The sequence below is a fragment of the Phalacrocorax carbo genome, chromosome 19 (genome assembly GCF_963921805.1).
Source record: "Phalacrocorax carbo chromosome 19, bPhaCar2.1, whole genome shotgun sequence".
Taxonomy (NCBI): Eukaryota; Metazoa; Chordata; class Aves; order Suliformes; family Phalacrocoracidae; genus Phalacrocorax; species Phalacrocorax carbo.
Window position 1 is genome coordinate 8688416 of NC_087531.1, and position 24768 is coordinate 8713183.

The 24768-nt window shown below is 50.7% G+C and overlaps 1 protein-coding gene across 1 annotated transcript; it reads left to right on the top strand.

The window, feature by feature from the left end:
- The first annotated feature begins 125 nt into the window (after positions 1-125).
- Positions 126-23719, top strand: TMPRSS9 (transmembrane serine protease 9). Its single transcript, XM_064469601.1, has 20 exons — positions 126-298; positions 8793-8944; positions 9836-9963; positions 10414-10481; positions 10888-11063; positions 12218-12259; positions 12601-12714; positions 13263-13434; positions 13726-14000; positions 14177-14313; positions 15696-16008; positions 16841-17012; positions 18501-18772; positions 19496-19632; positions 20203-20563; positions 20665-20781; positions 21414-21585; positions 21911-22176; positions 22648-22784; positions 23277-23719. Exons 2-20 carry the CDS (start codon positions 8821-8823, stop codon positions 23436-23438), a joined length of 3345 nt encoding a protein of 1114 aa, XP_064325671.1. The 5' UTR covers positions 126-298; positions 8793-8820; the 3' UTR covers positions 23439-23719.
- The last annotated feature ends 1049 nt before the right edge of the window (positions 23720-24768 follow it).

Genomic DNA, 24768 nt, shown 5'->3' on the forward strand with positions numbered 1-24768 from the left:
AGTGACCGCAGCACCCGTGCCACGGGCTGGGGAGAGGCAGGAGCTGGGGTGTCTCCCCTCCACTTTCCAACGCGGCAGCTGGGAGGGGGGAAGGTGCTTAAACCCAACGGCCGGTGAAGGAACAAACCAGGTGAATCCTTTCTGCGTCTCAGCCTGTGCCTTTAAGCTCCCTCCGCAACCTCCTCTGTCCTCCCCCCTCCCCTCCGGCTCCCCGGGTGGGGGCCCACGGGCGACACCTGCTCCCCGGGGAGAGGCTGCTGGGGAAACCACCGGGGTGGCGACGGGGAAAGCAGAGCAGGTGAGTTCCTGCTCCTTCTTAACAGTCCTTTCTATTTCTTTCAAGGTGTCAGGCTCTCTTGGCTGGGGGGGCGGGTGGGGGGAACCTGCACCTTGATGACTGGACGCACCCCTGGGTGCTTCTTGCCCCTGTGGTTTCTGAATTTATTGCCTGTTTGGGGAAACATCTAACCTTTTATTTAAAGTCATAGATGCAAATAGCTTCAGTGCTTCGTTTTTAGTCACTTATGGATAAATAATTCTCCTTACGTGACCCTGGAGTGCTTTTTAGTGTTTGTCGGTTCCGTGGAGCTCCCAAATGACAGGGGGGTCAGGTTGGGAGCGCTTTGCACAAATGAGGTGATGCTGGAGGGGATTTGTTCTGCTCATCGGACCAGAGGAGCCAACACTGGCCACAGAGATGGGCTCCCCACTGTCCGCTGTGCCCCGCGGGCTGGATTTCTGTTGGCCATTTCATCTTCTGTCGGCGCACCGGCGGGTCTTCAGCTACCCCAAATATGTGGTCGCGTGGGTGAGCCTTGGTGGAATGTGATCTCTGGACCCTCTTATCTGCAAGGTCTGATTAGGGAGGAGTGCCTTAGTTTCTTTAACACTCTGGAAACCAAATGCAGAGAATGGTCTACAGTATTTAAAAGCTGTAATGAATTATGAAATATTCTAGAAAGAAAGTTCATGGCGCTTCATGGGAAATAAACAGTGCAGCGTTTTACTGCTTATTTATATATTTATAAATATATAAACAATATATTTCGATTTTATAATTTAATAATAAAGATAGTAAATATTATATAATACTTCTATTTGTATATACTAATGTATAACCTATACTTTATATAATACTAATGTTTACATTTTAATACTCATTAATAATGCAGTAAGCAGACCTAAATGCTAAAATAAGCACCATTATCTTTACACAAAATATGCTAGTGGCAGAGCCGTGGCTGTGAGCAGTTTTGACCTTGGCATGCGACAAACCTTGCAGCAACCTCAATGTGCTTGGAACAGGACCATCACTGGAGCTAAGCTAAGTGTTTGTGCAGCTGGGTGGTGTTTTGCTCCCACGGTTGAAGGAAAGGGCTTGGGCGTGCTGTCACGCTGCTTTGCGCCCATTTGCGTGCCAGCCGTGAGGCTGCCCTGCAGAGCCCAGGCACATCCCCTGTATCCTGCTCCAGGGAGGGCCCCGTGGGGGAAGGTGCCACGCGAGGCAGCCAGGCCAGTGCGGGATTTGAGCCCTCGGCGTGTGCCAGCGCCCCACGGCCTGGCCTTGGGGATGGTCTCCTCGGGCAGGACGGGCTGAGCGAAGCTGTACACGGTCCCACAGCCTCAGCGCTCGAGTTTAGCAGATGGCACCATCCCGTGTGGATGTGTGTGGAGTTTCATTGTGCAGCCTCTGAATTCAGTGACAAAAATCCCATTGACACAGACGCTGCAAGTTCCCTGCTTGACCGATATCTTTCATCACTGCCTGGTTTCTTTAGGTGAATTCTTCCTTTGAGGGCGCATGCATTGCAGATGACTGCTTTCAGGGCAGTATGGGGGGTTTTGTGCCCGTGAACATTAATGCCTACCCATCACACTGTAGTAAGGGCTGAAGCTAGGTACGAAAAACTGTAATTCACATATTGCTTCTAATGTATGTAAGCTGGTAAGAAAGAATAACGTGTGATTATATGCAAAATGAAGACAGCCCCTGCTCCTCCAAGAACCTCTGGTCCCAATATGTCCACCAACTTCATCCGGAACAAGATTTCTCCCACAGCCTTTGTACTGGGCCAGACACAGCGTCCATGGGAGAAGGGTGGTTGTCACTAAAGGAAATGTCATGAGTTAATGATGTGAGGGGTTTTTTTGGCCATTCATGAGGTGAAAAGTATCAAATTATATAGTGCTCCTATTGTGAGAAGTAACTGGACAAAAATGGCACTTCTTTGCTCACTGGATACTCCCCATGTGTATTCAGTATTTACTATCTGCACCGAGTTGTCAAGCCAGCACAGTCGGGGGGAGGAGGGCAGCCTCTATTTTACTGTGTGAGCCACAGCTAAAAGTTTAAAAAGTAATTGCAGGTACAAGTCTGCCTGGTACTCTGTCACCAACGGGAGAGCTCGAGGCTGAGTGTCTCCAAGGTGGAAATGATGTTAGAGTCTTTGTTACTGGTGATAATATGAGCAATGGGGAGCTCAGCCCATCTGTCATGTTCTAGCTGAGACTGCAGAGCTGGCAGGCAGGGAAAGGATCTTCTTACCTGTAAATTGAGAGACATCTGAAGTCCATGAGGGACAATAAACAAGGCCCGCACAGTGTCATTGGGCTTGCTGAGAGCAGGGCTTCAGCGGAACCAGATGCACCTCCCAGAGCAGTGCGGCAGGTGAGCAGGCATTCGGGATTGCTGCTAAACTGAATGGCAGGGACTGGTAACACCCAGAGCGGGTTTGTTCACTTGCAGGCTGCTCGTGGGCTGCAGGCTGGCAGTGCTGGGGCTCTTTGCTCGCTTACCTCAATAGAAAAGAGGCATCCTCAGCCCAGGGGCTGCAGCCTCTTGGGTGACTCTCTCCTCCTGCTTGGAAGTAGGGTATAGCCTTTCAAGTGCAGCATAACCCCATTAAATGTTAACCTATAGAGGTGGGGGATGTGCACAGCTCTACATGTCCAGTTACAGAAGTTGGAGATGGGTTTAAACAAAAGGATTAAAGAAATACAGTGTTAGGAGGTTCAAGGAACCAGTCTGGTGGCAGGAGGTGCTCGTGCTACATGAAACAAAAAGGTTGTGTCAGCCAAACCTGGCTTCATAATGTTTGCTAATCAGCAACCTGCTGGCAATTTGTCTTTGCTTGTGAAGGTACCCTCTGCTCCAGCTGCTGTGATGCTGAGCAGCGCTGGCGTTTCTTTGTGTTCTACCAGCCGGCTGCTGTTTCTGCATGGGCTTTTTTCATGGCATATCATCATCTCATCAGAAGGTTTCAGGGAAGACATATGGGCTCACCAGGAAGCAACAGTTTTATTCTAACACTCCCTTCCATCTCTGGAGCCCCACTTGTGGTGCAGCCCTGGGGTGCCCCCAAGCCATAAGGGGCAATGGCACATGGTTCTTGGCCTCTCCAGACCAACACATCCTTGCAGTATACCACCACCCAGCGCATACCTCTGGTTACAAATCCACTCCCCTAGGAAAATATTCTACCTTCTGTCAGTAGCTGCTGCCACAAATTGCTGAGCCCCGTTTGCATGCAATTAAATTCCCAACTGTAAGGAAAAAAAGGCTTGACCACATTTTAATGGAGAATTATTTGGGTTTCGCTGTTCTCACCACCAGGATCTGTCAGCAGACCTATTTGCACACCCACATCTCATAATCTCCTGGTCATGCTTCTGCTTGCATTTACCATGAGTGACCATCTTCCTTATTCTGCTCAAGCTCATGGTTTAGTGGCACAGATGTGGTTTGTTGCTTTGGCACCTGTGATTTTGAATGGTGAATCCACCAAGTGAGGCATGTTGGAGTCTAATTTTTCATTCTGGGCTTTTCTTCTGGAGAAGGGGGATTCTGCTCCTGCTGTATTCCTCCTTGTGGAGGAATACTTGGGCCCCAGGTCTTATCTCAGTGATAAAATCATTAGTCCTTTGCTCACCTTTGACCAAATGCTCATTGCTTCCTCAGACTGCAGGTGGCTTTGCTGCTGATCCTGTTGTTTGCCTCAAGCAAGTCGCATATTTTTCATACCAACGCCATCATTTCACAAAGGCTCTGTCTGCCTGAGGACTTACAGGCATGACCTCAGACCATGAGACGGTTTTACAACCTTTGTGTCAGAAGGCTCAGCAGACCCAGTACTGCTGTGCTGAGAGCCAGTAACGGTACCGACTTAATGTGGGATAAAGGAAACGTTTTATTAACATTTGGTTATCCAGATGGTTGCAGCATATCGGCTGCCCTTTATAATGGTAGCATTAGAGAAAACCATCCAAACACATTAGAATATAGAAACGCAGCACAAAGACCCCCGAGCAGCCTGGACTCTGCCATCAGGGGACATCAGGGTTTTCTCACATTGTCTGTAAATGAAGCTGACTTTTGAAGACACCAGTACCACTGTTTCTCCTCTGTGTTTCTTTCCCTGTTTCTTTCCTCTGGTCAACAGAGTCTTGGCTCGTGTCCTCATGGTGTAGGGCTGCTGTCAGGGGCTGGCAGACCAGGAACACAAACAGGAGAAGAGCAGGAGGGAGCCTGGGGCAAAGCAGTGTGAAATAATAGGGAAGTGAACATTCCTGTTCTGAAGGGGGAGATACTAAGCATGAAGAGCTGGAGAGTGCAGGGAAGGTGGAGGGAAAGGCCTCAGGAGGTGAAAACATGAAGGGAAAGACAGAGCAGAGGCAATGGAAGGGAAATACTGAGTAGTGGAAGACAAGAGGCTGGGGAATGGGGAGGTAAATGAAGAAAAAGGCAAGCCCTTTTGGTGGGTAGCCATCAACACAGTGCTGGGAGGTCATCGTCACTCTTCAGCCTCAGGAGCTGTCACATTTTGCAAGAAGCCAGATCCTACCTAAAAACAGGAACCACCACAACTTGTGCTGAGCAATTTGTGCTCTGGGCCAGTCCCATAGGTGTGCATGCCACGGGGCTCACGAGGCTGAAACAGAGACCCCTGCCATGCGGAGGCTGTGATCTGTGCCCAGGGCATGGACAGGCACGCAGGATCCCCCTCCTGCGGCCCTGCCTTGTCCCCTCATTGCTCCTGCACATCACGTGCCCCCGATGCACTGCGCAAGTGCATGCGTGTGCTCACACACACACGTGCTACTTTCTTGTCGTCCTTGATGAGAAGAGCAGGTGTTAGTGACAGTTTGGTTAATTAGAAGAGATATTACAGAGAAATGGATATTGTACCATTCCACTTTATATTTTGAAATTTCCCTGTCTGAACCACTTGAGAAATAAAACACATCTTCCAGGGAAATCCTATGGAATGACTCAAGGCTGCCCTGGAGCAAAGTCCAGACTCCCGTGGAGAAAACAAACCCTGAGTTGCCAAGAAGAGCAGAGGTGGTGGCTATCTCCCAGGAATCTCGGCAGATCCTTAGGGACAGCCAGAGATGGTTATTTTCACAGGACAGCCCTTGTTGACTTTGTGGCACACCTTACATGCCTTCTCTGCAAAGTGGAGCGGTGACAAGAAACCCTGCTAAGACAGGACTGGAAGGACTCTCTTAGATCACCAAGTTCCCCTTCCCCTGCTATCAGGGGCCTCATATTTTATAACCACTCACAATTTATAATATGACAATAAACATAAATGTGCTTTTTCTTCTCAACTTTCCTACTGGAAATTTGTGCTCCTCTGACAATTAATACTCTCCTAATTTCTGCTGCCACCAAAAAAATTTACTTTTTGCTCATCTGATTTTATCTTTCAATGTATATAGCTCCTTGCTGCTTATCTCCGTTATATATTTATAGATGGTCCTTATCTTCTGTCACTAAAAAAAAAATAAATTCCAATCTCTATTATGCTCTTGCAAGATGGGCTTTCCATTTACATGTCTTTTTACCTCTTTAATTATTTTTTTAACTCACACCAAAAGAAAATAAACTTTCCTTATGTTAAAAGGGAGAGCAAAGAAGACACGTTTTGATCGTTTTGGGAAGTAGAAGGCTTCTCTATCTCTAAATACTATATTTTTTCCAGTTAAAATGCCGGTGCAATCAATAATACGAACTTCTTTCTAGGGTCCCAAGTATCTTTTGTTGTAGTACAACTTTTTATATGCAGCCAAGATTAGTTCAGTCTAACTCATATTGTCAAAACAACACCCAGCCATAGCCAATTTTGTCTGTGATGATAATTTTTTTCCTCAGTTGCGATTGTCCCACCGTTGAAGTCCCTTGGCAGTAAGACCACAGTTGCACTGGTCAGCATATCTGGGCTAGATTTTTGAGCTGCCACATTCAGTGTATTGCAAAAGAGCCAGTGACTCCAAAACTATTGAAAGAGCGGTGGAGGGATCTCTCATCTGTATGTATTTAGGTCACAGGGACCACTGGAAAAAAGCTTCCTACCTGGCTCCTCTTAGCCAGAGCTGAATTGTCAAATGGATATATTGTTAGCAAAACACAGGGGCCCGAAGTGCCTATCTCCACCAGGCTCAGTTACAGCTGAAAAAGAATATTCGGAGGCCTTTTAGAAAAAAACAGGCATCTTGGACAGGTTTTCCCTTCCTCTCCCCTTTCTCTCTGTCTGTTGCCTCACAAAGAAGAGCCCTTTTAAAATCTCTTATCTAGGCGCTTCGGTTTAAAGAGCTGCTGATGCCTCTTGGAAAACATTGAAAAGCTCTTCTGAAACTGCCCTGGTGCTCCCTGCGTCCTGGGTCCCTTTCTTCCCTCTTTCCCTTTCACTGCTAGGTGCATTTGCATTAGAAAAAGCTGTTCCTCCACACCTTCCCTGCTTGCTGAAGTCACAGCCTGATTTATAGCGTTAATAAAAGGCTGCTGTTCAGCCCAGCCACTCACAGCATCTTCTGAACCGGTTGGAAGTGGCCGCTGCAGAAGCGGAGATGTCCCTCGGCAGGACAGAATTTGGGACTGAGGAAGGAAAAGCTGAGTGGGGTTTACATTCTTGAAGCTATCGATATCTAGGCAGAGTAAGTTTGAGAGATGAATTTGCTTTGCCAAGACTCTTCTGGTGTGACCAGATTCTGAAGTTTCCCAGAAGCTAGAGGTTGAGTCCTCAAAAAACTCACTCTGAAGCTAAGGAGCTTTGGACCTTTGGCCAAGAAGGCTGGACTTCTTTGTATTTCAACTCTGACCAACCAAATTGTCCTAGATAGACTTCTGTGTGCCAGTCTGAAGGGAAGGGTTGCATGTCTTCTTCCTACCTGTGAGGGAGGAATATTAATCCAGTAATTTAATACATTTTAGCGCTGGGGAAATCAGTGCCCTTTCTTGTCTCATGGCTTAAATTAGGCTGATTGAATGACTGTGGATAAAGCAGGATATCCCAGTCTGTTTCATTCCTACCGATATCCAGCTGTCGATAACATGCAAAAGGCAGCCAACCACGGGCTGGCCTGTACTAGCAAGACTGAAGAGAGAAAAACAAGATAAATGCCCTAATTTTGGCACTTTTGACACCACATTTGGAGTACTGTATCCTGTCTGAGCATCTTCCGTGCATGAAAAGCACTGACATACTGGAACAAGTCTAGTACAGGCCACAGAGTTGATCTCACAAGGAACGAAAGATCCCATGAAGGGGCTTTGGTTCCTGTGCAGGATGTTGGTACCACTTGAAGGAAAATACTGGAAGCACCAGTGCCAGTACTGACCACAGGGAAGGAGAAACTGCTCATCAGGATAGGAGCGTAGCTGTAATAAAGCACGTATTAATAGCTCTGCATTACTAAGGACTGGGGGCTCTCTGCTAAACACTGTGGTGAGTTTTGTCATCCACTGAATTTAATGACTGTGATTTTGTATTTCCTTCACAATTCTTGCAAAAATATGGAATAGCATTGGGCTATATATGAAATCTCACCCTGGAACCTGCCTCATAAACAACTACAGGGTGAGGTTTATTACTTACCCAGTTTTAAGTCACATAACATATACCATGGTGATATAAGTAGCCTAGTGGCAGGATTTCAGTAGCCAGGTCAGAATGGTCCAGCAGAAGCAGCCAAGGATTCTTGAGGTTTTCCATACCGATTTGCTTTGGTGCAGTCACCAGCCAGAGTCCCAGGCAGGTCTCTCTCTGTAGCTTGCTATTCAGACTGCAGAGTTTCATATCTAAGGATGTGCCTGCTGTCTAGTCCTGGTATTTGTGGGCCTATAAGATTACTCTGGCATGTTGTACTTTCCACCTCTAACTGTTCCCCTTGCTACTGCAGCTCCATGACTCCTGAGCAGCACCAAAGCATCTGCTGGTAACACTGGTTGGTTTTAGGCTCTTTATTAGGGGTGATGCCTGAGGCAGAAAGAGCAAGCCAAGCTGCCAAGCCCAGTCCATTCTCACCCCTTGCTAAGAGCTGGTGTACCAGTTCATCATAGGCAGCAGGACCTTGAAACCCTGCTGCTAAATCGAGCCTGGGGGACTGCCTGCTGGAGAGCAGGTACCATGTGCTGTTCCGGTTGGACCCCAAGGCAGGGCCCGTGATGCTGGGACACTGGTTCAGCACTCACCCAGAGCTTGTGTCACCAAAAGCGCCTGTGCAGAGCATGGAGATGGAGGCATCACGCCCAGTGGTGGCCTCCTAGGAAGAAAGGGAAGGGAAACCAGGCAGGGAGGGGCCACCATGGTTGACATGTTTGGGTCCTACAACCTGGATGTTATAGTAAAATCTCCTGACTGCATCCTGAGGCACATTCAGGGGACACAGTGTGTGTCCATCCTTTCACTTCGTGTGATAATGCACTGGTTGGAGCTCCTGGGGTAACCATAGCTGGCATGTCACATTTTATCCCAGTCTTGTCCTTTTGTTTCTCTTCTTTTTAATCACAGAGGCCATCTGTAGAGCTGCTCAGAAAGCATGGACCAAATGAAGCCAGTGCTAGCCACCCAGAGAAGGGGCCTGAGGGCCAGCTGCTGGAAAGTAACCATTGCTGCTGCCGTGGTGGGCAGCATGACAGCCCTCTGCCTGGGGATCCTGCTAGGTGAGTGTGCAGCCGGGTGTGTTCTTTCAGTGTATCTGCTCCAAAAAAGAAATGGTCTGCACAGCTCACAGTCCTCACAGCAAAAAAATCCTCAAAAGCCACCTGCCGAGGGCGAAATGTGGTCAACTCACCCCACAAACACACAGAGGCTGCAACAGCTGTAGTCAACTCACATTCTGAATAGCTAACTTTAAAGCACTTTATCTTCAGTGTTGCACAATACATATGCTCTATTAATCTCCTCTAATCTTGCCCTGCAACTCCCAAATTTCCTGTCATCGTTCCTCCCTGCCCCAGCCATCTCATATCACAACCTCTTGCAGCCACTGACTATTGCCTGTTTTACTGTCCCACTCCAGAACATGACCACCATCTGCTTGCCTCTCCCACCTCCCTCCTGCTGCCTCAGGTGCCCCATGGCCAGGTGCCACCTCAGGCCAGCAGCAAGACCCCCACCTGACATGACAGACAGATCCCACCAGCACAGCTCTACCTTAGGGTATCACTTTCTAAGCCGGCTTTGGTACCCAGCATGCCTTTCCTAGCCTGTTACTGCAAGAATAGGGCCAATCTGGGTTTCCACTGCCAGATTGCACTTACTTATCTGTTCATGAACTTTTGTCTCAGGCTTGACAAAAATTCACCGTTTTCAAGTTCAGATTAGTTAACTGCAAATTTCTCCTCTTGCATATGTGCAGGATAGCCCAGCACAGCCATGGGGCACCTCCAAGGCAGCATGGGGCCGTCAGGGACAGTCAAGCTCCTCAAACCAGGGGTCTAAAGAACATGATGAGACCCATGTTGCAAAGCAGACAGCGAGGAAAGCTGGGTCCAGCCTTGGCCCCAAACCTCCATGTGTCCTTTTTGCTTCTGACACCTTCCCTCTCGCAGCCTGTCGTTCCACGGGAGAGACCAGCTTTGAGCACACAGTGGAGCTGAGAGGAATCACATTCAACAGCAGCTTACAGACGGAGAACTCAGACTACTACAGGGTGCTGACGCCTGCTCTTGAGAAGCTGGTGAGTTGAGCTGGGCTTGCCACAAGAAGACTCGGGAAAGACAGGGCCCAGCTCGACTGTCCTCATTCAGTAGAATCTGGATGCCAAGGGCAGGAGGAAACCAGGGACTTCTTAAACATCAGGGTACACTGCAGGGCTGAGCTGGCCTTTGAGGGGCCCCATCAGGGACCTAAGAGACATTTGTGGAGTGGGAAATGTCGGCTCAGGTCTGTTCCTTGCAAAAGAGAGGTGGAAGGAGGGCATAAAGAAGGGATGTGCTGCCTCATGCCCAGAGCCAGGGTGGGAAAAGGATTACACATGAGCGGGGCACAGGGGCTCCTGCTGCCTGCAGAGGCAACAGAAGCTACTGAAGCTAGATCCAGCTCCCTGCAAAATCCCAGGCATCATCTAGTTCCATCTGTTGGGGTCTCCTGCCCAGTAAGTGTGTGACCATCGTTCTTTGCTTTGCAGTTTCTGTCCAGTTTCCAGGACTCCCAGCTGGACTGGAGCTGCACCAGTTGCACCATCCTGGGCTACAGGTGAGTGTGGGCAGCTCATGTTTCAGGGTATTTTGACAAGCTCCACCAAGAAGGTGAGCTCACACCTGTGTTCTTGGTCAAACCTAGTACACAGAGAAACTGGTTTTTTGGCCAAGGCTGGATTTTCTTCTCGGATCACACCAATGTTCTGGATTCTTTAATTTGGAAATGCAGCTATAAAGGCAGAGGAAAATGGCTTTGTTCAACCAAAGCCAAACTTTGGGCCAAAGAAAAAAATGCAAATGGCCTTTTCAACCCAGAGCACATCTCCAGGGAAACTTGCACCTTAAATTATTAAGAATTAGTTTTGTTTCCCTCGAGATCCTGGTAGGCAGCCAGCATAAGAGCCCATCCCCTGTACTACCCGTGGAGCCAATGCACCCATTAATTCTCTGCCTTCCAACAGGAATGGAAACTCGAGCGTGATTGTCCGTTTCCGCCTCCGCTTCGCCCCCCGGGATTCCCAGCCCCTGAGCTCCACCATGGAGGAGGAAGCTCTCAGGCATGGGCTGGTGGCTGCCCTGCACGAGCAGGGGCTCTCCCTGGCTGCCTATGGGACTATATCCTCAGCTTCTCTTACAGGTATGCTCCTCTCACAACTGCTGGGCAACCAGAGCGATATGCCCTGCGCTGGTGCGGCTACACCAAAGGTCACACTAGCAAAACCACAGACTGTGTCTCAGATAGCCAGACTGCTGCAGGGCTTTAGCTTTGGATGTCCAGGCAAGGCTTCACGCCCAGCAGCAATGATAGAAATGGAGGTGCTGCCAGGCACCCAAGCAAACCAACAGAAGATGCTCTGCCTGGCTCCCAGGTGCTGCCAGCTTCACAAAACAGCAGCAGAAACATGGCTAGCTCTTGCCGGCTGCTGAACAGATGTTCGTGAGGAGTCTCCAGGTCCCCCTCCAACACTTATGCCTGCCCTGCAAGAGCAGCTTTGGGGGCCTGGAGCAACAACAGAGCCTAAAGCATAATTTGCAGTTTCTTTGGCTTTTCTTGCAACACCTGGAACCAGCCTGAAGAACATGAGGTCAAGCCTCAGGAGGTTAACTGCTGGGTTGTCTGTACCTACAAATGTGCAGCAGCCCTTAGGCAGTCCTCAGGGTTGCAGCAATAATTCCTGCTTAGATAGATATTTCTCATATTTGAATTATTCTCTGAAGCCACCTGACTGGAAGTTCTCCTTTCCTTCAGTGACTGTGGAGTTGCATTTGACCATAGGACTCCAGGTCCGGTGGATTTTAAAAAAATACGTGCCTGGAAAACATGAAGGTGTGGGCTCCTCTGCAGCTCCCTCTGCACTCCCTGCAATGATGGGCAGGGTCCCTGGATCTTTGGGAGCCTTATGCAGCCCAAATGGAGGGGTGCACAGACACCCCTTGGCTTTAGGCAACAGCCCTGCATAGCCTCAGCCTTGGAGCCTGTTCCTGGGAGGCAGCTCCCTGCCACAGCTCTTGGGGGTTTCTCCCTGCACCTGGGATCACCCCAACAGCTTGCAGGGCTGCAGATGCTGCTCCTCCGCTGCGCTCTGCCTGCGGTGGAGCAAACCGAGGAAGGGCCCCGGGGAGGGAACTGGGCCAGGAGCTCACCGCTGGCCATGGCGCAGGGAACGCGACTGCCAGGCAGGAGGAAAAGATGAAGCAAAGCCTCTGCCGGTGGCCCGGGAGCAGCACAGTCCATGTGAGCACGCAGCTGGGATGCCCTCACTAATCCTCATTGCTTCCACTTCACCGCAGGTCCCAGCAAGGCTTCTCCCCACAGACCTGGACTGAAATCAGGTAAGAGCCAGGCAGCAGGAAAAGCCACCTGCCCCAGCTCCCTTGGCTGCGCTCTGCAGCCTGACCTGTAGCCTCCTGCTCACCAGTGGCCTGACTGGAGATACGAGAGGCATCTGTGCTCCATCTTGTTCATAACCTGGTGGTCCAGGGCTCTGCACGCCTTTCCCCCGCCAGCTCAACAAGAGCTGCAGCTCTGCTCCCGGCTCCATCCTGCAGGGACACTGGCACTGCCAGGGAGCAGAGTGACAAGGACACCACGGTGGTTGCCCCTGGGGAAGCCAGGGGACACTTGCTAGGAGGGCTGCAGAAGACACGAGTGACTCAACCCTTGCTGTCCCCAGGGAGCTGCCCTGGAGACACGTTCACTTGCCTCAACACCCAGTGCGTGTGGAAAGAGAATCCGGAATGCGATGGCCGAAAAGACTGCGCTGATGCCTCTGATGAAAGGGGCTGTGGTGAGTCTCCCCCAGCAGGTCTCCTGGACGTGGGGGACAGGCCACAACCCACCGCTGCAGACCTTGACAGCTGTAACACCACTGGGCTTCTGGGCACTGAAGAGAGCCAAGGACAGGGACAACTTGTCAGGCCAGTAGTAGATGTCTGCATCAGGATGAGGGGAATTGTACCCTAGAAACACCTTGGGCCCACCACCAACTGTGGTGGGCTGGCATGCTGGGCAGGCACCACACACCCATGAGCTGCTGGGAGCAGATCATGAGGCAATGGCTGAGCTTGCAAAACTAGCCAAGATATTTCTTCCCGGAATTTCTTGCTTTAGAAGCGTTTCAGGGAGGATGCTGTGACGGGCCAGTGCTTTACAGTGGTCTTTTCTAAGCCTGTAGGTTCAAGTCTGCCCTGTGACACTTCTGGCAAGGTCCTGCTGTTGAGCATGTGCTGGGAGCACACACAAAGCTGAAGCACCCTTTCCCAGTTGCCCTTGAGAGCACTTTGCTGGGGTGCAGCTGGCAGGATCCTGCTGCACTGGCTCTCCCTTCCCTTTCAGACTGTGGGAGCCGCCCTGCCATGCAGACTGCCACCAGGATAGTTGGCGGCTCAGCGGCATCCAGAGGGGAGTTCCCATGGCAAGTCAGCCTGCGAGAGAACAATGAGCACTTCTGCGGTGCTGCAATCCTCACGGAGAAGTGGCTGGTGTCTGCTGCTCACTGCTTTACTGAGTAAGCTCTAGCTGTTCTAGTTTGCCCCTCCCGCCACCCCCCCCCCCCCCCCCCCCCCCCCCCCCCCCCATTTCCAAACGCTGCCATATCTTCTGGCACAAGCTCCTGCTGTACCACACTGTCCCATCGCACTTGGTTTCCTTCCCCTACCAGAGTAACCCGCAGGGAGCTCCTGGCCCAGAGCGGAGGGCAGGATGGGCAGGGGGCAGCACCACCCGCACCAAGCGGCTCTGGTTTGCAGGGCGATGCTGCGGCTGCAGGCTCACACAGTGCTGGCTGTCTCTCTGCCAGGTTTCAGGATCCAGCCATGTGGGCAGCTTACACAGGGACCACCTCCCTCAGAGGTTCAGACAGCGGTGCAGTCAAAATGGGCATCACACGGATCATCCTGCACCCCTCCTACAACACCGACACGGCTGACTATGACGTGGCTGTGCTGGAGCTGAAGACACCTGTGACCTTCACGAAGTACATCCAGCCCGTGTGCCTGCCAGATGCTGGGCATCACTTCCCCACCAGCAAGAAGTGCCTTATCTCCGGCTGGGGTTACCTCAAGGAGGATTTCTGTAAGCAAAGCATGGCAGGCAGCAGAGGAGGCATGTTGGGGTGTGAGTGGTGCAGGAGGCACCAGGGAAGGGACCTCAGGCCATGCTCTGGCCAGCCGCGATGGGCTGTAACATGGGGTGCTGGTCCTGTGCAAGGCTCCCTGCGGTGAGCTCACAGTCACATCTTTTTCATTTAGTGGTGAAACCCGAGTTTCTGCAGAAAGCAACAGTGGAGCTGCTGGACCAGACACTGTGCTCCAGCCTCTACAACCATGTCCTCACAGACAGGATGCTGTGTGCTGGCTATCTGGAAGGGAAAATCGACTCCTGCCAGGTAAGCTTTGCCCAGGGAAGCCAGCACACCTCCCCCACATGAGTGTTTTCCCTCCCAGTGTGCACCAAGCAGCACTTCAGGAAGCAGGATCTGACACCATGGCCACAGTTCCTCCCCCATGGTTCAAGGTCACGCCTTGAACCCAAGCATAGATCAGGGACGTGCAGAAGACATAAATGAGGATATCATCTCTAGTGCTTAGAGCAGGGCAGTGCTGTTTAAGGGGCTCTTTTGGCTGTTTACCTACTTCCTGAGCTGTAATCAGGGTTGGCGCTACCAATATCTGGCAGGTCCTCAGATCAAAATCCACATGGCAAAGGGCAGCAGTGGAAACTAAAACACACACAACAGGTTTTGGGGAACAACTTGGTGTTTTCCTTAGTTAGCCTTTATCCAGCCTGGAATTGCAAGTGGTCAGCTGGAGAAAAATCCTGCCTTTCACGATGCGTGGGGAGAGGCAGACTGTGTTGTGAGAGGACTGTGATTTCCATGGCTGTGGCTGTGGTTTGGCAGAGCCCTTCATACCTGCAGCCACCAGCTGAGCAAAACTGCACTTCTCTGGTGGTAGTGCTTCATGTTTCTGCACTAAATGCAGCACAAATATTGGAGAAAGGGCCAAGAAGGAAGATCTGAGGTTGGATGGTGAATGTGACCCATCCAGTTATTCATTAGTCACCTAGAGCAATCCAACCCCCAGAAGGCACTACCAGCTTCATAAACACCCCATGTCCTGTATCACTGACACTCGTATGGCCCCACAGTACCAAAGAATTGACCAGGAAACCATAGGCCAAATCAAGAAAACATCATGCAAAGCTTAGCATGGTCTCCCTGGGTTGTGTATCACGCAATAAACACCCAGCACCTGCCTGTTTAGGGGCTGCTGGGCTTAACCTCTATTGGAGCAGGCTGCCCACGGAGGTGGGTAAGTCTCTATCCCTGGAGGTATTTAAAAGAAGGGTAGATGTGGTGCTTGAGGATATGGTTTAGTGGTGGCCTTGGCAGTGACAGGTTAGTGGCTGGACTCGATGGTCTTAAGGGTATTTTCCAACCTTAATGATTCTATGATTCTATAGCAGCGACAAATGATTAAACCAGTACAAACGCTTATCCAAGATTTCATGGAGGATGTCCTGGTGCTTTTCTGGCATATCAAGGACACAAGACTACTGCTTACTAGCAGGACAGTGTGCCTGCACAGAGGAGCACCCAAAGGCCATCACAAGAGATGCTTCCCTCATCACTAGGCTGGAGCAAATAAGCAGAGGTGATCTGGGATACACAAGGACAGAGAGACACAGTCCAGCAGAGGTATGCTGAGTGTGGCCAGGGCAAGCTGGGAGCATCCCCAGGGAGAGCCCAACATCTTGCTTCTCTTGCAGGGTGATTCTGGTGGGCCCCTGGTTTGCGAAGAACCGTCTGGCAAGTTTTTCCTGGCAGGAATCGTGAGTTGGGGAATTGGATGTGCTGAAGCGAGGCGGCCTGGGGTTTATACACGTGTTACCAAACTCAGAGACTGGATCTTGGATGCTATTTCTGCCTTCCCCACCTCCATAGCCCATACTGTCCCTCCAATACACACCAGTACTAATAGTAATGTGGTCAGCTCTGAGGAGCTCACCACCACCGGAGCAATCCCCACCACTTCACCAGCCCCAGCTGACAGCAAGCCAGTGACTGCATCGAGACCACAAGGTACGAGCACCCACAGGGTGGGTGTACCTTGGCAGGAAGAATGGCTGGTACAGGCCCAAACGTCAAGTTCGTTCTTCCGCTGAGCTGTAATGACCTTCACACAACCCTTGCCTAAGTACTAAGGGCCAAGGCACAAGTGACACTACCTGGCTGCCCCAGCTCAGCCCAGAGCAGCCTGGTGAAGTCACTCAGTACCTGCCCACACATTTCATGGGCTTCTTTGCTTGTGCGTCTGAATGTGTAATTCTGTCTGCTCTCTGTCCTTGGTTTACTCCAGCAGGCCAAGAACAGGGTGCTAAGACAGAGCAGTGTCTGACACTCTTTAACCTGTTGACCAGTCACCTTTGCCACTTAGGGATCTCCCAGCAGTTCAAAGTTCATGCCTGCAACCTCACAGTGGCCATGCATCATCTCCCTGAAGGGAAGGAGAGCAGGTGTCTGTAGGATGACCTGTCAGCTCCAAGGACCCCTCCCAGCAGCTCTGTACCCTACAGATTTAGAGTAATTTTCTAAATTAAGGATTAACTTTTTATCTGGAATGGCGAGGCTAAGAGGCACAGGGCTGCTGGTTACTCTGCCTTGAAGAAAGGCACAGGATTAAGGACTTGCCAAGAGCAAGATGCAGAACAGCAGTTAGGGTGAAAGCCCATGTATGGTTGGGCACAGCCCCCATCAGGGACCGCCACGATCAGCAGGCAGGGCTTAGGCAGATTCCTCACACTTCAGCCCTCAGCTGTCCCTACTCAGACCTACTGGTTAGAGAGGGCAGAAGTCTCTCCTCACTTGTCTTCTGCTAGGAGTACTCAAAAGTCATCCTTTGTCTTTTGTTCAGAGTGTGGAGGACGACCTGGGTTCTCTAAACCCAGCAAGATCGTGGGAGGAACAGATGCTTCCAGAGGAGAGATCCCCTGGCAAGTCAGCCTAAGAGAAGACTCGAGGCATTTCTGTGGAGCCACCATAATTGGGGACCGCTGGCTGCTCTCGGCAGCTCACTGCTTCAATGAGTAAGAGTCCATCCCTGCTGGCACTGTGGTTCCAGCTCACCTGCCCACTGGCACACAGCGGTGCAGCGCTGTGCAGCTGTGCAGCCAAACCCTCAGCTGTGGCACCGAAGTCACTGGGGAAAAACAAGAACCTACATTGCACATTCATTTTAGTTATAGCTAGAGATTCATAGTAAAAGGGATTTTGTGGGGAGGCTGGGATGAGGCAGGGAAAGGTTGAAGTAGCCTGGGCAGGGAGCAACGACAACACATCTAACAGAGGTGAAAAAGGACAGGTACCACATAAGTTACTTCAAGAAATTTAACTTTAAAAATTGGCTGTAATATAGGAAATAGACACACGTGGCCAGCTGTGGTCAGTTCAGTCCTGCATAGTTCTGTTAAACAGCAAGAGCCCAAGCCCAGGTTTATAAATAATCTAGATAAAGGAAGGAGTAGCAAGAGCATAATAGTTGTCAAGAATAAAAAGTCCTGATAGCAGAAAAGGTGGGGGACTAATTATGAAGAGTTTCAGGATAACCTTATGTATTAAATAGCTGGGCAATAAGGCAGCAAGTGAAAGGTAGGCAAGTGTGAATTGAGGCATGCAGCAAAAAAGCAGTGCTATCTGCCTGCAGATGGTGATGGGTCTCCATCAGCTTTTAGCATTCAGAAAAAGAGGTCAGAAATTCTGTGGATATTGCCATCAGAACAGCAGTTCTGTGGGCAGTCACAATTAAAGAGCAAGTGAATGCTAGTAATTATTAGAGAAACAACTGAGATTACCAGTATGTTGCTGGTAATCCACAGCACACTGACTCCTCAAACATTGCATGATGTGCTAGAGGAACTTATCGTAAAAAGGCTAACAAGACACAAGCAAGACACAGGGATGAGCTGGGTATGGAACAGCATCTGTAACAAGCACAACAAAATAGATCAGACTAGACCTGGGAAAAGAGACAACTGGTTGGGAGGGGAGTGTGTGATGGGGACTATACATTCACGAAGGGTGCAGACAAAGTGTTCAGGGAATGCCTTCTTACTGTTTTTCTAAGATATCAAATAACCACCAAGAGCGGATGGAAAACAAGCAAAAGGAAGCAGTTCTTCCTAATTGCCATTAAACTGAATGTTAAAAATTCACATGGGGTTAAAAAAAAAAAAGAACACAATACTAGAAAAATCCAAATAAAACACAAAACATCCATCAAGACCTACTGAACAGAGATACCATCTGTCTGCCAGGACAGTCCTGAAATCACAGATTTCTGGAGGTAAGGAGAGAATTACTGCATGCTTCCCTGCTCTTCAGGAGACCTCCAGCATGTGCCACTGCTGGAAACAGTTCTTTGGGTCTGACTGAGCTGCTCTTCCGTGTGCTGGGCTCTGATTTGGTAAAGCAAGGTTTCAAACCCTGCTCGTTTAAAGTTGTTTGCAATTTAAATACCAGAAATCATGCTAGGCATATGTGTATAAGTGTGCAAGTTTAGGATTATGTATTTGCAGGACAAATCCAGAAGAGATTGAAGCCTACATGGGAACAACATCACTAAATGGAACAGATGAGAACGCAGTGAAAGTCAATGTAACAAGGGTGATCCAGCATCCACTCTTCAACACTATTTTTCTGGACTTCGATGTGGCTGTACTTGAGCTGGCAACATCTCTTGTCTTCAACAAGTACATCCAGCCCATCTGCCTCCCACTTGCTGTGCAGAAGTTTCCCGTTGGCAAGAAATGCATAATTTCTGGGTGGGGTAACCTCCAAGAAGGGAACGGTAAGCAGTGATGCATTTGCAGTTGAACTGCTCTGGAGCAGTGACAGAGCAGCAAAGCCTGTGCCACTGTGACCCAGACAGTCCTGGGAGCGTTCAGGATGGGGGACAGTAACAGGGACAGTCAGGAACTGACAGAAACACAAAAATAAGTGAGAATAAGAGCACGCAGAGCACTGCTTTAAACCACGGTTATTTAGGAGCCACCAGCAAACAAGAAAATGGAGGGAGCAGCTTGGCAGCAACCAGGAGAAACCTGCTGGGCTCCCCTCAGTGGTTGTCCCATGCCGAGCAAGGGTGGGGCACTGCCTCAGTGGCTGCTGTCGCTCTGGCAGGACAGTACGTCAGCCTCAGCAACCACACTCAGTTGCAAGGGTGTCCCAAGCAATTAGAAAAAGCAACGATCCCATTGTAGGGAGAAGGCCTGAGGGTGGCATTTGTGCTGCCAAAGAAGCCCCCATGTCCCTCTAACAGTTGACCAGGAGCCCACAGGCTGTCAAGACAACAGAAACTTGCTGCAAGTGTGCAGCATCCTCTGCACAGGTATGAAACCGCACCCTGGGGTAAGCCAGGAGCTTCAGGGCTGCTGAGAGAGTAGCTCATGTAGGGCTCAACTCCTATGTGGGATTAGAGCCTGTTTTCCCGAAATATGTGTTGGGTCAGTCTAAAAGAGATTAGCTCCCACTTTCCTCTGCTGCACTCGCTAATCCTGTGGTCTTCTTGCAGTCGCCAAGCCTGAGATCCTGCAGAAAGCCTCTGTGGGCATCATAGACCAGAAGACCTGCAACTTTCTGTACAACTTCTCCCTCACTGACCAAATGATCTGTGCTGGCTTCCTGGAGGGGAAAACAGACTCATGCCAGGTACGAGTCTGGGATTTCTCTGCTTCTCTGGGGATTGTTCCAGAAAGTTGAGCTAACTCATAGCCTCAGCACATCTTTGGGAAATATTTACTGAGCTGCTGCGGCCAGGCTATAATCCACATGTACCTTAGCTCAAAAAACCCAGCCCACTGCCTTGGAGCTTTAGGAAAGTAAATAAGCCTCCATCAAGTTGAGCATGACTTAAACCAACATCCCACTGCTCTGTCTGGCCAGACCAGAGTCCTGGATGAAGCAGGCCTCCTCCTGCAGCAGCAAGACAGTGGCAGTTGCTGGTGGCTGTCCTTCACTTGGGGAAAGGTGCTGTCAGGAGCTATTACATGACAAATGCCACTTGTATCTGTGCAGCCAGGTTGAGCCATTGACCCTAGTTTCAGCCTCTGCATACTCATGTCTTGCACACACGCTACATGGCAGCAGACAGCCCGGTGAGGCTGGAGAAAGAAGAGTTTGGGGCTAGCTAAGTCCTCCCAGTGTTGCTGAGGGGCAGCTCCATGTAGACCTGTCTTGGGGAGATTGGGCTGAGCAGCCATTGCATTCCTTCTTCCTCAGGGAGATTCAGGCGGACCCTTGGCCTGTGAGGTGACCCCAGGAGTGTTTTATCTGGCTGGCATCGTGAGCTGGGGAATTGGTTGTGCCCAGGCTATGAAACCAGGCGTGTACTCCAGAATTACCAAACTCAAAGACTGGATCCTGGATACCATCTCACAGTTGCCCAGTCCTGGCATAGGCACCCCTTCCAGTTCAGCCAGCACTAGAACTCCTACTGTAGCCATCCTCACCCACCAGCCCAGCACAACAGCCACAAGTCCAATCAACAGAACCACCCTCGGGATGGAAATGACAACAGCCATGAAAGAAACCTCCAGAGCTCTGAAAACCACTGAGTCTGCCAAGCCCACCCAAACCCCAGGTAAAACTGATGACAGATTCATTGGCGTGTTGGTAGGAGACCTCCAGCCGCAGCGCAGAGGGTACTGGGTACTGAGCAGGCCATGGGTTATTGCCTTCTAGTGGTGCCTTGTACCAGCCTCACCTTCAAGTGTTCCAGCAAGGTCTGTATTGGAAAAGAAAATCCCGAATGTGATGGCATTGTTGACTGCAGCAACGGCTTTGATGAGCGCAACTGTGGTGAGTACAGCTTTGCAGCCTGCTCCTGCTGCCCAGCTTTATGCTATATTACCCAGACTCCCCAGTGCAACCCACCAACTTTACATGGGCTGTCTTGGGCCCTACGTTGTACACTGCGCCAGCACCTTGTGGTCCAGGTCCTACTTGGTCTGCTAGAACCTATAAAGCTGGATGATCAGGGTCCAAATTTTCTGCCAGGGAATGTGGCCTCTTCTCCTACGCTATAGACATTAGAACCCATTTCCCAGCACACAGGCCTTCTGGCCAGTCAGTCTGCTAGTACAAGCTGGCAAGATGGCTCTGCACAACGTGGCACCCCAGAAGATGTCTTGTCATCCTCGGGACTGCTCCTTGGGCTGTACAGTCCTTGCTGTGTGACAGCTCAGCCAGTTCATCCAAACATCCCCTCCTCATGTACCACATCCCTGGAAGGTGTGATCTGTGATAACAAGTTCCCAAACCATAGCATGTTTGCCAAGCCTTGCCTCAGATGGTGAATGGAACTCATCGCATCCTACCACTCTTGTATGTCTCCCCGGAAGGCTGCCCCATGGCCCGGGCTATGGAAGGAGGGAAGATATCCTTTTCTCTTATGGCTACTTAAAACCACAGTGCCTCTTCTTCTGTTCCAGACTGTGGCTTAACAACTGCCCTGGCCTTCAGCAAGATTGTGGGTGGCAGCACTGCGGCTCGAGGAGAATGGCCCTGGCAAGTCAGTCTCTGGCTTCGGCGGAAGGAACACAAGTGCGGGGCTGTCCTCATTGCTGACCGGTGGCTGCTCTCTGCAGCTCACTGCTTTGATATGTAAGTCTGAGATGGGCTAGCAAAGCCAGCCAGCTCTTGGCCTCACTCCCGTCAGCCCACCTGCCCTTCCCCTTCCTCACAGTCCAGCACTGTGGCTGGGATGCTGCGCCCCACTGGAAGCGCACACTCCCTACTACAGGCACATGCCTGCACGTAAGCAAAGAGGAGTGAGTGGAGCAAAGCCTGCGTATGTCCACAGTGTGACGGGGACAGGGGCCCTGGCCTCACAAGGTGTGGCCATAGCACATCCCAGCCCCACAGGTGGAAGAACAGCCCTCCTTGTGAGGTCGTGCTCGTAACAGCCAGGTTTGCTGTCTTTCTGCAGTTACAGTGATCCCAAAATGTGGGTGGCCTTTCTAGGAACACCCTTCCTGAGTGGCATCGATGGCAAAATGGAGAAAATATTCCGTATCTACAAGCACCCTTTTTACAATGTCTACAGCCTGGACTACGATGTGGCCCTGCTAGAGCTGACCACGCCTGTCAAGTTCAGCAGCACCATCAAACCTATATGTCTGCCAGACAATTCACACATCTTTCATGAAGGAGCCAGATGCTTCATCACAGGCTGGGGCTCCACAAAGGAAGGAGGTATGGCTGAGCGGGCTCCCTCAGATCCGTGCTGGCCAAGCTAAGCGCCACCTACCCTGCAAGCCCAGCCATCTACGATTCCCGTTCCACTGTCCATGCCAGGCCAGGCCCTGCAGGGGATACCAGCCTGGGCAAGGCCCGGTGCCACCACAATCTCCTCCCCAGCTGCCATGCCCTGCACTCTGTCTGGTTACACCTCTGCCCTCTTGCAGCCTCCCCAAGCTTTCCACATGCAGCCACTGTGCTCCCCATCCCTGCAGCAGCTGTTCCAGCTGTGCTCCTGCAGTACAAGCTGATACCATTTCTTGCTCCTCCCCAACAGAGCAAGTACAGGAGCCATGCCCAATTCACTTTCCCAGTGCCGATCTTTCCCTTTGTCAAGAAAACAAGGCCACAGAGACTCCACTCCTACACATACTGTAGCTTATCACATGCTCTGCGCCGAGGTAACAGCGATGCTTGTCTCCTCAGGTGTCATGTCAAAGCATCTGCAAAAAGCAGCAGTGAACATGATTGGAGACCAGGCCTGCAAAAAGTTCTACCCTGTGCAGATCAGCAGCAGGATGGTGTGTGCCGGTTTCCCACAGGGCACTGTCGACAGTTGTTCAGTGAGTGCGAGAGCAGCGAATGCTGCAGCTGGGACAGAGCAAGCTTGTGCAAAGTCCCTGGGCTGTATTCTCTCAGGAGGGCCTTGCCCTGCCTCCCCTAACTGAGCTGTCTGTCCATCCACCTCCACGGGCTGTTGCCATTATCCAAGTCCATCCTGCATACACCTCATTCTGCTTGCCCCACCAACCTGTGACAGGTCAGGGAAACGTGCAGAGAGATAATGCCAAGTAAGAGACCACAGGGCTACCATGGAGCCCGTTTCAAGACCCCTTTGTGCCTCCAAACATGCTCTTGCATGTTCTAGAACCCCAACCTCAGCTTGTCCATGCAAGCGTATCACTGAACAGTCCTCCAGCTTAGAAGCAGGCTCCTGGGGAGGTGGGGAATGTCTGTCCTAGACAAAAAAGGACATTTCACAGCTGGGGGTAGGGGGGTGGGGGGGCTGGGCTGCCTGTTTGGCTTGATACAGGATCCTTTTTCTCTCTCTGCAGGGCGATGCAGGAGGGCCCCTGGCATGTAAAGAACCCTCAGGGAAGTGGTTTCTCGCAGGAATCACAAGCTGGGGCTATGGCTGTGCCAGGCCATACTTCCCTGGTGTCTACACCAAAGTCACAGCTGTCCAGGGCTGGATTGCACAGAACCTCAAGCTCTGAAGCTGCACATTTTGCCAGTCAGGGAAGGCGATGAATGAAAGGAGTAATTGCCAGGGGATGTACTAACCCCTCAGCTATTGTACATTTTTCTTGATGCTGTGAAGGGGTGAAGATTGCCTGCAGCAATTAAGCAAATGCCGGTGTCGTGTGACCCACTGCAGTTGTGACACCAGGGCATTTGATAACTGCTTTGCATAGAAAGGTACAATTCTAGACATCTTCTATAAATAAATGAGGCCTGTGCCATCTTACGACCTGGCCAAACATCCTACGCATTAAAATGTGGCCTTTCTAGTTGGAGGGGTGCCTGACATATCTGCTGGAGATTCGCGTAGTTTGGCTGACCTCTGCCTATGAGCTGTCAGCCCAAAGCCAAGTCAAGAGACAAGTGACCTTCGTCCCAGCCCAGTTATGCCCTTGCAGAAGCCCCAGACCTCACTGCCTTGATGGAGCTGTTACGTTGTGCGCTGGCTTTGGAAAGGGGAAGCTACTGTTGCCACTCAACGCTTGGTACTAGTAAGCTTGGTGATGATCCCCAGGCTCGCCATTTGATCACAAGAGAAGGTAGGACTAAAACACTGGGACTTAAGACTTCACAGGCCCTCATCTCTATTAGAGAATCAGGACAGGCTTCTCACACACACACGCCCACTCCCAGCTCCCTTTGCGTAAGGGAACAGGTGGCTAAATTGACAAAACTAAGGCATAGCCAGACAGACCACTGTTCTGGTTAAGGTAAGTGGGAAAAATTCAAAGTGCTGAGACAGTGGCCCAAGGATACAACTCCTTCAGGTGGAAGTCAGGTCCCACTAGCCCAGGCTAGAACAAAGGCACGCAGACACCGTTGTTCACAAGAAAAATCTGCTGCAGCAGCCAAGTCTTAGGCAGATGTAGATATTGCCTCAGAGATTCAACCACCAAAACTGAACAGCAGCTAGTACCCCAAACCCCTTCCTAGTCTTTGGCACTTAGGCTCTGTATTTGGGTACAGCAAGAGGTTTCTTCTTTCCCTACCACAGCTGGCAGTGGGACCCACCCCTTTCCCAGCACTAGCAAGGTGAGAGACCCAGCTTCCAGGCATGCCTCAGCTTAAGTTGGGCTCAGATCCCTGGCTGGAACACTTGTGAGATGCACCCATCAGTGAAATGGCACTGCTGCACAGCCACTACCACAATGTTCATACAGCCATAAAGAAAAGTAAAAAAGGTCCCTAAGCAAACATGGCTGGAAAACACTTTTTTTTTTTTTTCAAGTAGTTATTCTGCCCAATCTGGATGGGAAACTCCAGTTCAGTTTCAGTTAGTCCAAATATCTTGTTATCTCCTAAAAG

Excerpts from the sequence above, each read along its gene's own strand:
- TMPRSS9 (XM_064469601.1), top strand. The coding sequence starts at position 8,821 with ATGGACCAAATGAAGCCAGTGCTAGCCACCCAGAGAAGGGGCCTGAGG. Across the intron at positions 11,064-12,217 it reads ATCCTCAGCTTCTCTTACAG|GTCCCAGCAAGGCTTCTCCC; the intron begins GTATGCTCCTCT and ends ACTTCACCGCAG. Across the intron at positions 16,009-16,840 it reads GACTGCATCGAGACCACAAG|AGTGTGGAGGACGACCTGGG; the intron begins GTACGAGCACCC and ends TCTTTTGTTCAG.